A 13972-nucleotide genomic window follows, 5' to 3' on the forward strand; every position below is an offset into this window, starting at 1 on the left:
AGAGTGCTTATTTTTTAATAATTATTTCTAGGTTTATTTTTTCTCACTTTAGTTCAGTTACGTCATTATTATGTCTTTTTCACAAAGTAGTAAAATTTACAATGAAATACTATACTATCAATTTTGTTACAGGTACTTCTGAGTTCAATTCTTTGCTCTGGTTATTTACAGTTTGATCTTAATAACTCTATGTCTTAATTTTCTTCATTTGTAAAACAGGGATAATACCACAAACCTCATCAAATTGTTAGAAGAATTAGAAATATGATACCTGAAAAGAACATATCACTGTGTGTGAAACAAACTGTAAAACAATAATAGCTATAACTACAATCATAATATTTCAATGATTTAAGCACAAAACTTCCATTTTTTACTTCTAAAAGCATATCATTTTTTTGGCAAGTACAATTAGCTTTTTAAAAATGTTTCTGGTATGTTTGGATATATCCAATAGAGAGAGAGGCTTGTCATACAGTGGTAGGGACCACAAGGATGTTTTTAGTCAGAGGGCTTAGGCTGCCACTTACTCTTTGATCCAGGGGGAAGTTATTTAACTTTTCTGAATCTGAGTTTCTGAAAATGAGAATATCCACCTAACTTACACCAATGTTTATACCAATTAAATAGGCTAATTTAATAACTATAAGCTACCACTGAAGTGTTAGATATTATCAGTATTATAGTGAAATGTGATAATACTTATGTGATTAAAATCACTAGTTAGCATTTATATGTTACATTGATGTGTGGCCATCAGTAAAACGGTCACTAAAGAAGATTTCTTTATACAAAATACATGTACAAACGTACATATAATTAAAGTAAAAGAACCAAAAATTTTCATAATATAAAACCCTTAGTTATAAAACACTTATCCACTAAGAAATAAGTTTTCTAATTCACATACAAAAATATATCCTAGCCACAGCTATAGGAACTCTGGTCCTGAAAATGTTAAGGTGAATTTGGATTAAAGGTAGATATGGCATTTAATAAAGAACAAGTAAAATCTATTCCAAAATATAATACGAGTCTTGAAATAATGATGATTCCAGATAGTCATTGGAGATCATCAATTTTCTCAGAGACAGAATGAGAAAAAGAACATTCGGTCCCATTATTGTTAGGAAGGTCAAAACATCCTGCATTCTTTGGACAAAAGCACCAAACAATAGATAAAAAGCACATCACCTCCTTATAATTTATGTACAATTTGCCATGTATTCATTCACCTTATGAATGAAATGCACAATAAAAGCCACCATTTTTTTTAATCATGGCAAATTAAAAGGTTACTTATAAAAACGTCTGTTTTCAACTCAACCATTCAAATGACCTGACCTGTAAAATCTGACTGAAAATTTTAAATTATGTGTATTCATTTTTGTAGTCTCTTTGGAACTTAAAATTTTTAATAATTCTATTCTTTTCTATAATACAGAGGGAAAAAAACATGCAGAAGTCAAAATAAATTACAAGCATTATCTGCAAATGCTGCTAAAGCTATGTGCTACAAGGCATTCCAAGTGCAAGTGATCCAGAGGCAGAAAGCGCCACACATGGAGGGTTGCGAATAGTTGCCTGGAGTTATGTCAACATTTTCCTCATTCTTCTGCTCCTGGCCTTCCAGCGCTTCTAAGTCTTCCTCAGGCGGATGAATTACTACTGTGGGAATATCATCACTGGCAGGAGAAACCAGCAGTGCTGGGGCCTGAAGCTGACTCTGCTGGGAAGTTCTGGAGGTCAGGCGACTGATGCTAGGGCTGGAAGGAGGACTGTTTTGAGGGGTGGGTACAGGGGTTGTACACCTCGAGCCTGCAGGGGTTCCAGCTCTTGAAGAAGGAAGAAGATGACTGAGAAGAAGAGATAAAGGTGATTCTCCTCTCAATGAAAGGTTGGAGGCAGACAGACCTGTTCGCAAAGAATGGCGGGAGGCTGAAAGGCCTTCCCCTGAGATAAAACAAATGAAAAATGATGAAGTTCACAGCAGACGGCAAATAGAAACACAAAAAATCAATTTACACTGTAACTGGCAAGCTGTGAAGGCCCAAAATTTCAAATTCATGCTATCAGGATCAGCATGGCAATCAAATTTTTAAATGTTAGAAAGTCACTGAAAAGTTGCTTGAGCTATATTTAGTTCCCTGAAGGTGTATGAAAAAATAAATAAAATAAACAAAAATATAAAAAACAATGTTAAGGATAAATGGTGGGGGACAATATTCTGTTAGTAATTAGAATGTCCAATAGTGTGGCTTAAAAAAAAAAATCAAAGCAGTGTTGTTGCTTAAATAAATGATAAATAGCAAATGAGAATATAATACAAAAATCAGCTAAGAAATGGAACCCAAAACAAAACTTATCAGCACTGACAGCTTATATTTAATATATATTTCCTACACTGTGCCAAACCACTACAGATAATTATCTCTAACAAGAAAAGTTCACATTAACATTATCTAGTAATTCCTAACTTAAAATTGATATAAAATCTTTATAACATTAAGTCAATAGGGCATCACCTATTGGTACTGCCCCCAAGTAATATTTAAAAACATAAGACAAGTCAGAAATTTTTTAAAAAGAGAAATATAATGTAAACTTTAAAGGATACATATTCTTGAGCTCTCTAAAGCTATTAATAAATGTCCTAAATTATGCTTCCATTGTAATACAGCACATAAATTTAAACAAATGCATACAATCTTTAACTAGATAAGAATAAAGTATTTCTCACCAGCAACAGGAATAACGAAGTAAGTCTAGCATATTCCAAAGGGTAAATTATACTTACATTTCAAACACCTAGTCTATGAAGTGTGGCTTAATGGAATGACATTGTCTTTTAGGAAAATGAGAAATATAACAATCCCATATAATCTAAGTCGACGTAATCAAAACTACATGCTCGAGAGATATTAAAAATAAAGATTAACCTTCAATCCATAAGCAACCACCATTTAGTTAAAAAATAAGCTACATGCAGGAAAGCTGTTAAATTATAACTATAATACAAATAACAATTCCCATGCTAAAATGGTATTTAAAAGAAAATAGCCCTTGTCTTACGATTAAAAGGAACAAAATTACAATTGGAGAATAATCAGGAACCACAGCCCACGAGAAATAGAGACTTAACAGTGTCTCTGGGTGAATGAATTCATTTCACTAAAGTAGAGACTATACAATACATGAAAGATGAAAAGGAGAGGTAAAATGTGACTTAGGCGGCATGCTTTTAAATTGAACTTATGACCATAAGAGATTTCTTTTCTACTTAAGCTTCCTTAAATATACAAAAGCATAATTTTAAATACATTAAAAAGACTTTTAGTGGTCATATGTTCAGAAGAAAATGGACTCAAGTATTTTACACTGAGCTGCAAAAGATGATTACTGTCAACTTTAGATTTTCAAACCCTATCACCTATGGCTGTTTGCTTATAGAACACTTAAGAGCCATACTATTATTTCAGGAACAGAAAAGGTGAGCAGGAAGACACTCCTCTTCAGTGTAATCCTCACAAGCCTGGGGTAATGGTAGCAGATAGAGGCAACAGTGACCCTCATTATCAACTCTAATTCTTTGAACCTGGGGTTTTCCAGAGTCACTGACATCAAAGCTCTTTTTTGAGAGCCAAAATAGAACCCCAGTGATGTAATCCTTTGCTCTAGAAATAGGAAAGGCAAGACCTCCAAGTGCCCCAGACATAAGACAGTGACAGAGGTAAACAGCTACCAAAACACATAACTCCCACTGCTAGACGGAGAGTGAGGGTGGAGAGCTAAAATACGTAGGTCTGCGCCCTTCTCAATGGCTTGGAAAACATCAACTAGGTAGTTTCTAGCATAAGATAAGAATAGTCATAAAAACCTTCACAAATTGTATAAATAAAGGGGAGTGATATCAGCAAACCAACCCCAAAACACTTGTGGCTCAGTAAATAAAATATATTCAGGAGGCCAAACTAATAAAATAAATCACTGGGAACAATCTAATATAGACAATAAAGGTTCAAACCCAAGATTTAGAATTCAAAAAATTAAACTAAATTTATAGATCATAATTATGCCTCTTTAATTATACAAGAATTCTTGAACAGAAACAAAAAAAAAACAGGAAGGAGAAGTAACTCATGGTTAGGGATATTAACAGTGTTTAAATATTACCAATACTTAAGTGTGCCATTTCAACAGAGTGAATGCTTAAGCCTTTCATTTAAATGACTTCTACACATAATTCTGCCATGTTGTAAAGAAAGACATTTTAGATTTTTTTAAATATACAAAGAACACTATTATTTTTTTTAAAGAATTAAAAAGATTAAATGACTTACATAACTATCTGGAAAAAATATCTTTCTTTCCCCAAATGATAACTGTAATATAGTACAATGCTGTTAGAGTAGAAATGTTAGCAAAATTTGGATGCCACAACTTATCTCACCATTCCTTTCAAGCAAGTGAGGGTCAGAATGTTTCTTGCCTATATCTGCAAAAGATCGAACAAGGGGAATCCGACTGGTGAATCTTTTCTCATTCTGATGATGATGTCTCTTCAGAAGTGCTTCTCTGACATTCTCTCTAATGGACTCATCCAATTGGCCAGAGGCTATCATGTTGTCCAATACCATATCTAGTCAAGAGGAAAAAAGTTGCTTTTATTCAATAACACTTGGATGACTACAACATAGAATAAACTGTAAGTGAAACCCTACTAAAAAAATAAGATCCTTAAAAAGCTCTAGAAAGTACTGAATAATACATGCATAAGTATGAATATTATCCAACAAAATGAACAAATTACACAGATGCTCTTATTTTATAAGTACTGTTATTTATAAAGAGGCTACTGTTATACACTAATAGCCTCCCTATAGTGAAAGTGCTTTCCTGATATGGATATAAGGAGTTCTATTAAACTGAATATTCAATAATATTGGTTTCCTAAGGAGTATAGGATTTTTTCTTGCTTCACTTCATACTTTCCCCAAAAACTGTTGCTGAATATCTGGGCTCATTCATTTAATCATTAACTATTTACTGAGTATCGATTATGTGTTGGGAATTCAGCAGTTAACTAAGCAGATAGTTTTTGCTCTCACTCTTCCAGAGGTAGAACAACCAATGAGCAAATAGATAAAATATCATGAAGTAGTAAGTTCCAAGAAGATGGATGTATCATGCTGTAAAGGGAGGGAGGCGTGTAAGGAATAGGGAGATAGATGGCAGTGTCATTTATACATTATTGTGGTGACTGGAATATTTTTGATTTATAGAGTATTTATAAATATTTTTAAATAGTGTCACTAACTTGAGATAACAGTCAAGTTTCCAAATTTATAAGATTACTCAAAAGAAAACTGGAAGGGCTCAAGCTGGCAGATTAACAATAACATTAACACAATGACTACAGGCTACCATATAAGTGAATGATGGGTTATACAACATTTACTAAAATATTACATTGTTTTATGTGATAATTGCAAAGCCAAAGTACCCACATGTCCAAATTCAATATTCCTAATCCTAACTCAACTTTAAGTCATTCATAAAAGACAAGTAAGGACTTTGACAATTTAAAGATTTGCAGCATGTCGTCAAATCTAACAGTCTAATAATATCAAAGTATTTCTAGCCTGAAAAATTCTAATAATTTATGGTTCCCTTGAAGATCAAATACATTAGATTTTTGTTTTTCCATGGGAGCAATCTACAAAGGTAGTCACACTATTAAATTCATTACCATTGAACTTGATATTGGTTTTGAGCTATTTTAGCTAATGATCAGATAGCATTATCATAGCTCTTTTTTCACTTTCTAACTCACAGTATCCTTTAAGTTTCTCTCTCCTCCATTTGCATTGCAACTATCTACGACAGTTCAGGTCATCATCATTTCTTGCTTAGACTATTCCAAGAGAATAACTGGCTTAACTTGCTTCCAGCCTCTTCCTATCCAGTCACCCTATATATTCTTGCCAGGAAGATTCCTGACACACCTTAGATCACCCTACTCTCCAACTTAAAAGGCACCAAGAGCCAAAATGCCTACCAACTAAATTCCAATTTCCTAATCCCATAATTCAAGCCTAGTCACAATCCATCTCCAATTTATTTTCCAAACATGTCTCCTATTACTATTCAAGAAATCTGTATGCTTACACAGATCTGGATTTCCTGAGATTCATACCTATCTATACTTGCTAGACTTTTCTTTCTTGTCTTCCTCCTTAGAATACTTTCTTTTCTCTTGTACACCTGCTCCTTGTTCCCATGTGTTCGACTTCTATGAATAAATCGTACAGTTAACGTACTCTGTAGATCTTCCCCAGATACCTTGGTCCAGAAGATAAAGAAACAAAATGCTCTTTCCTCTGCATTTCCGGAGAACAGACACCTTATCTGGCTCATGGTACTAGTCATTTTCTTCTTGATACTGTAGTTATGTCTGTCTAAATTAATCATCTAAACTCACTAACTTATCAGAGGTAAAGAGTGTTATTTATATGTCTGTTCCTCATACTGCCCAGCATAAAATGGAAGCTCAACTTAGAGTTGTTAAATCAATGGCCTAAAATTCCACTTTATTGCCCTATTTAAATATCTCTAATTTCAGAACAACTTAAATATAAAAATGTCAATTTGCTATAACCTGCTATTTCATCTAGAGTGCTTGCTCTCATATCCAGCATGACTGTTCCATTTAGGATGCAACTTCTTAGCTCAAAAAGACTGTGCAAAGACAGAGTTGCCACATAAGGTTTACTCCATCGGTCACCGCCGTCTTCAACATCCTCTTCAAATTTCAGCCATCTAAAATGTATAAAATGTAAAGTTGTTTTATAAAGAATGACAATTTCATTTGCTTATTTTAACATGATACACATAAACTTGTTCTTTTGAAGAGAAACAACGATAAGCAACAGTAAAACCTAATCTGGCAACAAACACATTTTTACAAATTAGGCTAATGGTCTACCATATCTACAGTCACAAGTTATCTTTGTAGTTACTTTCTATTCTAGCTATCACAATACTGAGTCTACAAAACTAAACTATGGCACTTCATAGTTTCCACTTCTAATCCTCTTTTTAACTTAAAATATGAAAGATTTTGGTTTTTCAAATTTGTTTCTCTAATTAAGGACTTTAAAATCTATGGTAAGATAATTCCTTATGGTAAAGATTTAAGGATTATTTAAGGAAACAAACTTTGAAAATAAAGAGAAGGACTAAAGACATAATGTACAGACACAAGGAAATTCTCTGCTCATTGTTTTAAGCACTGGATATCTCATCATTTCGATTTTATATTCTCATTACAAAAAGAAATCATGTTAAAGCCAACTAAACACTGAGACTGAGTATGTATTACCTGGCAGTTTCTTTCCATTCGTACTCTTCCCCATCTCTATAACATAGTTCATCCATTTCCGTGAAGAGATCATGGGGGATGTGCTCCTCATCATCATCTTCAGTACCGAGGATGAACTGAACTCTCTGGGACGGTGTGTCTTGACAAAATAAGAATTTAAATACACTCAAAATTTTCCTCAATTCTTTCAAAGATAAATTCACAGGTTTGAAAGTGAAATCCTTTTGTTAGAAACATGTTCCCTCAAAACTCTTTTCTATTTTTTTTTCTTATCAACAATTATATTTAACGAAGATAACTAGCTGTTACTACTTTTATTATTAAAATGCTATAATTCTGGAAAGAAACAAGGATCAACAATCCAGAAAAAAAGAGTATCACAGAAAGTAGCAGACAAAAAAATTATGTTAAAAGTAAACAAGACTAATCTTATAACTAATTGATGTAAAAACAAACAAATAAAAATAAGCAACATCCATAAGCATGCAACACTATGTTCAAAGACTCCTCACTAAAAATATGTGGAAATGTTAGATAAAATAGGACATTAAATAAAATGTAGTTAATATGTAGCTAAATTCAAGACTGAAACTAGAAAATCCCCAGTTCCAAAAAATGTGAGAAAACTCTAAGTTAGGGGTATATAGAAACTGACCTTTCCTACTATCATGGAAAAGTAAAACTGTGTCAGCTGACGTAAGGGAGGTAGGGCAGGCACTGTAAGAAACAGATACTGCACTCACAGCATCTAAATTTAAACTACCTATTTGGTACAGGATTCCCAAAGACAGAAATTAACATAGATTCTAGTCCAGGACAGTTGAAAGCCCTAGGGCCTCAGTATGAACACACAAGCATCAATTAAACACAAATTCAAATTCTGCTGAACATGAGAGATGAGGTCATGCTCAAAATTTACAGTTAAGTGAACAAACCTCCATGCACTTGCAATGCAACAAGCAGGGATATGAGAACAGGTTAAAGAGCAAATTAGAAGGAATCATTAAGGGAAAAGACAGATTTGATGAAATTAGGCAGAATGTATCCATGACAGATACGATGAAAAAACCAAAGAGATGCAGACAGCAGAATAAGAAAGTCAAACCAGAAAAACTCCAGAAGGAGGGAAATATAAAGAAGAGGGGGAAAGACAATAGAAAACATATCAGAATTTTCCAGTATGTAAATGACATCGGGCTGCATATTGAAGGAATACCCTGAGACCTATGCAGGACAAACAAAAATATACTGTGATTGAACTTCTTAATGTTTTAAACCTTTCAATGTTTAGGTCTTATACTTAAGTAATATTTTTGGTGCTCCTGTAAGTGGTATTTTTTATTTCAATTTCTGATTGTTTGTTGCTACTATATAGAAATATATAGAAATATAATTGATTTTGTATCCTGCAACCTTGAGAAACTCATTCAGTTCTGCAGTTTTATAGATTGCTTTAAGTTTCCTACATTCTTGATCCTATATCTGTGAATAAAGACAATTTTACTTCTCCCTGTGCTATCTGTATGCCTTTAATTTCTTTCTTGCCTTATTACAGAGCCATGTTGTATGGAAGTGGCTAGACAGGACATTCCTGCCTTTTTCCAAATCATAAGGAGAAAGTATTCAGTCTTTTATCACTAAGTGTGATGTTGACTACAGGTTTATTGTAGATGCTCTATTCCTAGTTAGTTGGCAGTTTTATTATGAATGGGGGTAGAATTTCATCAAAGGCATTTTCTGCACCTATTGAGATATGTTTTTTCTCCTTTATATTGTTAATGTGCTTGTTTACATTGATAGATGCTTAAGTTATACAACAACCCTGAATTTCCACTTGGTTACTGTATTAATTTCCTATTGCTGCTATAACAAAACACCACAAAGTTCATGGCTTAAATAACATGAATTTATTCTCTCATAGTTCTGGAGACCAGAAGTTCAAAATACATCACAGGACTAAAATCATGGGGCTGGTTCCTTCTGAGGCTCTACGGGAAAATCCATTTCTTTGTCTTTTCTAGCTTCTGGAAGCTGCCTACATTCTTTAGGTCTGGATCACTATAACCACTTGCTTCTGTTGTCACATCTACAATAATTCCTCTCTGATTTTCTGACTCCCTCTTACTAAAGGCCCCTGTGATTAAATCTGGCCCACCTGAACAGGCCAGTATAATATCCCCATCTCAAAATCCTTAACTTAAATGCATCTGTAAATTCGAGTTTGCCATATACTATTAACAGTCACAGGTTCTGGGTATTAGGAATACGGACATCTTGGGGGCCATTATTCAGCCTACCATGGTCATGATATAGTATCGTTTTTAAATATTGCTGAGTAAGATATGTTTTTATTTTGTTAAGGATTTCTGAATCTACATTCATGAGAAATACATAGAATGTAGTTTGATTCTCTTATAACATCTTTATCTAGTTTTGATATCAGGGTAATACTGGATTCATAAAATGAACTAGGAAGTATCGCCTCATCTTCAATTTCCTGGTAAAGTCTACGTAATTTCTTCCTTACATGTTTGATTGAATTAATCCATAATGCCATTTGGGAGTAAATTTTCATGTGGAAATGTTTTAGACTACAAATTCAATTTCTTTATACATTTGGGTAATTCAGGTTATCCATTTCTATTTAGTAGCTTTTACTCTTAAAGAACTTCCCCATTTCATCTGAATTATCAATTTTCCTGGCATAAAATCAAACATAATATTCCCTCATTAGTCTTTTAATGGATGTAGGATCTGTACTAAAAATTTCCAATACTGGTAATTTGTATCTTTTTTGTTTTTCCTGATGAATCTGGCTATAGATTTATAAATTTTATTAATATTTTCAAACAGCCAGATTTTAGTTTGATTGATTTTTGCTATTTTTCTAATTTTTATTTTATTCATTTCTGCTTTGGTTTTGTTTCCTTCCTTTTCCTTACATTGGTCTAATCTGCTCTATTTTTCCCCTCAGTTTCTTGAATAAGAAGCTGAAATCATTGATTTGAGATCTCTTTTTTCTAATATAAGGATTAAAAGCTATAAATTTTCCTTGAAGCACTGCTTTAGCTGCATATTTAGCTGCAACTTTTTCTGCCACCTCCTTTCTAGCACTCCAATTATACATATGTTAGATTATCTGAAACTGTCCTACAAATTACTGATACTGTTTATTCATTTTCAATCGATATTTCCCTCTCTTTCATTTTGGATAGTTTCTATCACTATGTCTTCAAAATAATTAATTTTTCTGCAGTGTCAAATCTTCTCTTAATCTTATCTAGTGTATGTTTCATTTCAGATATTGTATTGTTAATCTCTAGAAGTTCCATCTGGGGTTTTCTTATATTTCAATTTCTTTTTTCATCACAGTCATATTTTTCTCTATCCTCTTGAGCACATAAAACCTATTTATTATAGTTTCTTTAACATGCTTGTTTTCTAATCCCATCAAACTGTCATTTCTGGATCTGTTTCTATTGATTTATTTTTCTCTTGGTTATGACTCATATTCTCACTTGTTTATATTTTAAATAATTTGTGGATGTCAGATATTGTGAATTTTACAGAGTTAGGTGTTGGGTTTTACTGCATTTCTTTTAGCAGTGTTAATACCTTGTTCTGGCATGCAGATACTTGAAATCAGTTTAATTCTTTCAACACCTGTTTTTAAGAATTTTTAGAGCAGATCCACTGTAGTCTTTAGTGTAAAACTAATTAAGACCCACTGCTAAGGCAATATCCTTTTATGAATTCTACCCAAGGCACTGTATGTCACAAGGTTTTTCCACTCTGACTGACGGGAATGCACTCAATTCCCAGTCTTGTGTGAAATCCAGGAACTGTTTTGCCTAGTGCTTCCTGGTGGTTATTTCCCAGGCTTCACACAGTTTCCTTTGGCCCAGACCAGTAAATAGCCAAAGATTCAAAAGAACCCTCTTTCAGACCTTTGGAACCCTCTCCATGTGTAGCTCTCTACTTTCTGGCATTCTGCATCTCAAATTCTAGCCTCTTTGGCCTCCACAAATTCCAATCTCTGTCTGCTCAACTCGAAGAGCCTGCTAGGCTCTGTTCAGATTCCCTTCCCTGTGCTGTGTCCTGGAAACTATCTCTAGGCAATAAGATCAGGCAATCACAGAGCTCATCTAACTTGCTTTCCTGCTCTCAGAAGTCAGAGGCCTGTGCTGTCTGTGTTGTCCAATGTCTGAAAATTAGTGCTTCATATATTTTGTCCATTTTTCTCTTTAAAATGGGAGGGCAAATTCTATTCCTGTTATTCTTTCACATCCAGAAGCAAAAGTCCTCTCTAATCTCTCTTTAGGGAGTGAAGGAAAGAAAAAAGGGACTTCATTCATAATAATTTCTAGGATATATACTGGCGGTTAAAACCAAAATAAACCAACTTCAGTGACATAAAACTATTCTAGGAATAGCTATTCCATTAAAAAGTCACAAATATTTCCTCTGCCAAATTTATTTTCAAACCACTATATTTAGGCTTCAAATATCATACCTTAGCTTGAAACAACAAACCAACTACCCAGGTAAACATATAAACATACTGAATTACAATTAACTAAATAGCATTTCTATAAAAGTATTGTGTGCCATTTTATTCAATATGAATTACAGACACACACTGATCCATTCAGAATCGCCTAAGATATCCTACACTGGATGGATACAAGTGTAGGAACAGCAAAACACTTCAGAATTACTTAATATCATCAAAGTTTACTACTGATCCTTTCTAAAATTAGTGTTGGTTTTTCCTTTGCTAGCTACATGACGTTTGTTAGCTATATGACCACTTAATATTTTGCCAGGCCATCAGTATCTTTTAATACAGTCTGTTAAGAGATTCCCACCATTTAGCCTCCCTAAGCTGAAGTTTCTCAATCTATACAATGAAAACAGTAATACTCATATTAAAAAAAAAAAATGCAGAAGAGTAAATCAAAGAGTACATGTCAAGGACTCATGAAATGCTTAGCACAAAACTGGCAATTGATATTTTACTGGGCCATCAGTATTTTCTTTCTGATATTCATACTGTAGCTGTGTTATACACAGTAATTCTTTTTCCCTTTACCTCTTCACAGAACTTTCCTTTAGCAGATCACACACGTGCCTACAGGGACGCAGCTCATGTAGCTTTGCTGGAATGCTCACACTAGGACCCACAGTATAAGGACTGGCCATGTGGGCTCATGTTGTCCTAAAAAAAACCAATGACTCCCTATATGGCAAGTAAGTGCAGTGTCTGAGAGTTCTCCTCAGGCTGTGCAGCTCTTTTTTCTCGCTCTTCCCTTTCCCATTTCTCAGGGCCACTGAAATCAGCACTATCAGTGTTTATCAGATAACATTCTCTCTCCTGTACTATACTCATACGACTTGATTCTTTCTGATTTCCTTCGTCTATTGGCACTTCCATATTTCTCTCCTTTCAAACAAAAATCCTGTCTTGTAAATCATACTATCAAAGCAGTGCACTCTTTTTTACACAGATAACCAAGTAATCCGGCTTAATAGATAACATCTCCTGGCAAAAATGAGTTTAAAAGTAAAATAAAATATTCAATCTCTTTCAGGAGCCTGAGGATTACAAATATTTGTTCACTGAATATGTAAATAATAAAATATATAGTAGAGAGTTTGAGCTCTGAGCAACAGCGGTTCGATTCCCAGCCCAAGCTGAGCAGCCAACAGGTAGCAGGATGGCTCAGCTTAAAAAAAAAACAAAAACATACATACATATATNCTCTGAGCAACAGCGGTTCGATTCCCAGCCCAAGCTGAGCAGCCAACAGGTAGCAGGATGGCTCAGCTTAAAAAAAAAACAAAAACATACATACAAACATACATATATATATATATATATATATATATATATATATATATATATATATATGAGAGAAAGGGAAATAAAACCCTACTAAATAGAAATTTAAGTGCCAAGACACAACTTTTAAAATTCCAAGGCTAGAATAGAATGAAAACAAAGCCGCTTACTTGTTATTTATCCAAGTAGATCTTAATCTATACACTATTTTTCTTATAGAAAAAATAGTCTTACTTCGATTAATATTCCTCAGTGCATATAATGTGTCTAAATTATTGCAGACATACAATTTTAAAAAGGAAATATTCAATTTAAAAAAAAAAAAAAAAGCTTTCCAGGAAAGAACATTACACTGTTTCTTTTACCATAAGAAGGAGATTCCCGTCCATCTTCTTTATCTGATTCTTTATCTTTTCTTCTCCGGTGGTGATGCTTGTGCCCACGATGCTTGTGACGGCGACGACTCTCTTTACTAAACGGGACATGAACACCAATATATACAGCTCGATGACCTAGCAAAAGATTCGGAAACATATTACTGGTTTTCCAAAAGGGAAAAAAAAGGGATATATACAAAAGTATATCAAAATTTACTTCGATAAAAAAGAATTACATATAAGTTCACATAATTGAAAATACTAGTTTCCTATTACTTCTCTTCTTTTACACAGAATGTTACAGCAAGGGCTAATACCGTTGACTGATAAATACACCAGATATACAGGTTACCTATGTAAGCATTAGTTTGC

The 13972-nt window shown here is 33.7% G+C and overlaps 1 protein-coding gene across 11 annotated transcripts in view; it reads right to left on the reverse strand.

Moving 5' to 3' along the window:
- The window catches only part of SLC4A7 (solute carrier family 4 member 7), a 105758-nt gene that overhangs the window by 50175 nt on the left and 41611 nt on the right, over positions 1 to 13972 (reverse strand). For 5 of the 11 annotated variants that reach the window (XM_019630853.1, XM_019630854.1, XM_019630856.1 and 2 more), the window contains exons 3-7: positions 13589 to 13735; positions 7382 to 7520; positions 6659 to 6819; positions 4451 to 4639; positions 1585 to 1953 (exon numbers count right to left, since the gene is read on the reverse strand). In XM_019630853.1, the coding sequence (XP_019486398.1) occupies positions 1585 to 1953; positions 4451 to 4639; positions 6659 to 6819; positions 7382 to 7520; positions 13589 to 13735 (1005 nt within the window). The remainder of the gene's footprint in view (positions 1 to 1584; positions 1954 to 4450; positions 4640 to 6658; positions 6820 to 7381; positions 7521 to 13588; positions 13736 to 13972) is intronic. The other 6 variants (XM_019630858.1, XM_019630861.1, XM_019630860.1 and 3 more) reach the window with 2 other exon arrangements.

Source organism: Hipposideros armiger, unplaced genomic scaffold (genome assembly GCF_001890085.2).
Source record: "Hipposideros armiger isolate ML-2016 unplaced genomic scaffold, ASM189008v1 scaffold_958, whole genome shotgun sequence".
NCBI lineage: Eukaryota > Metazoa > Chordata > Mammalia > Chiroptera > Hipposideridae > Hipposideros > Hipposideros armiger.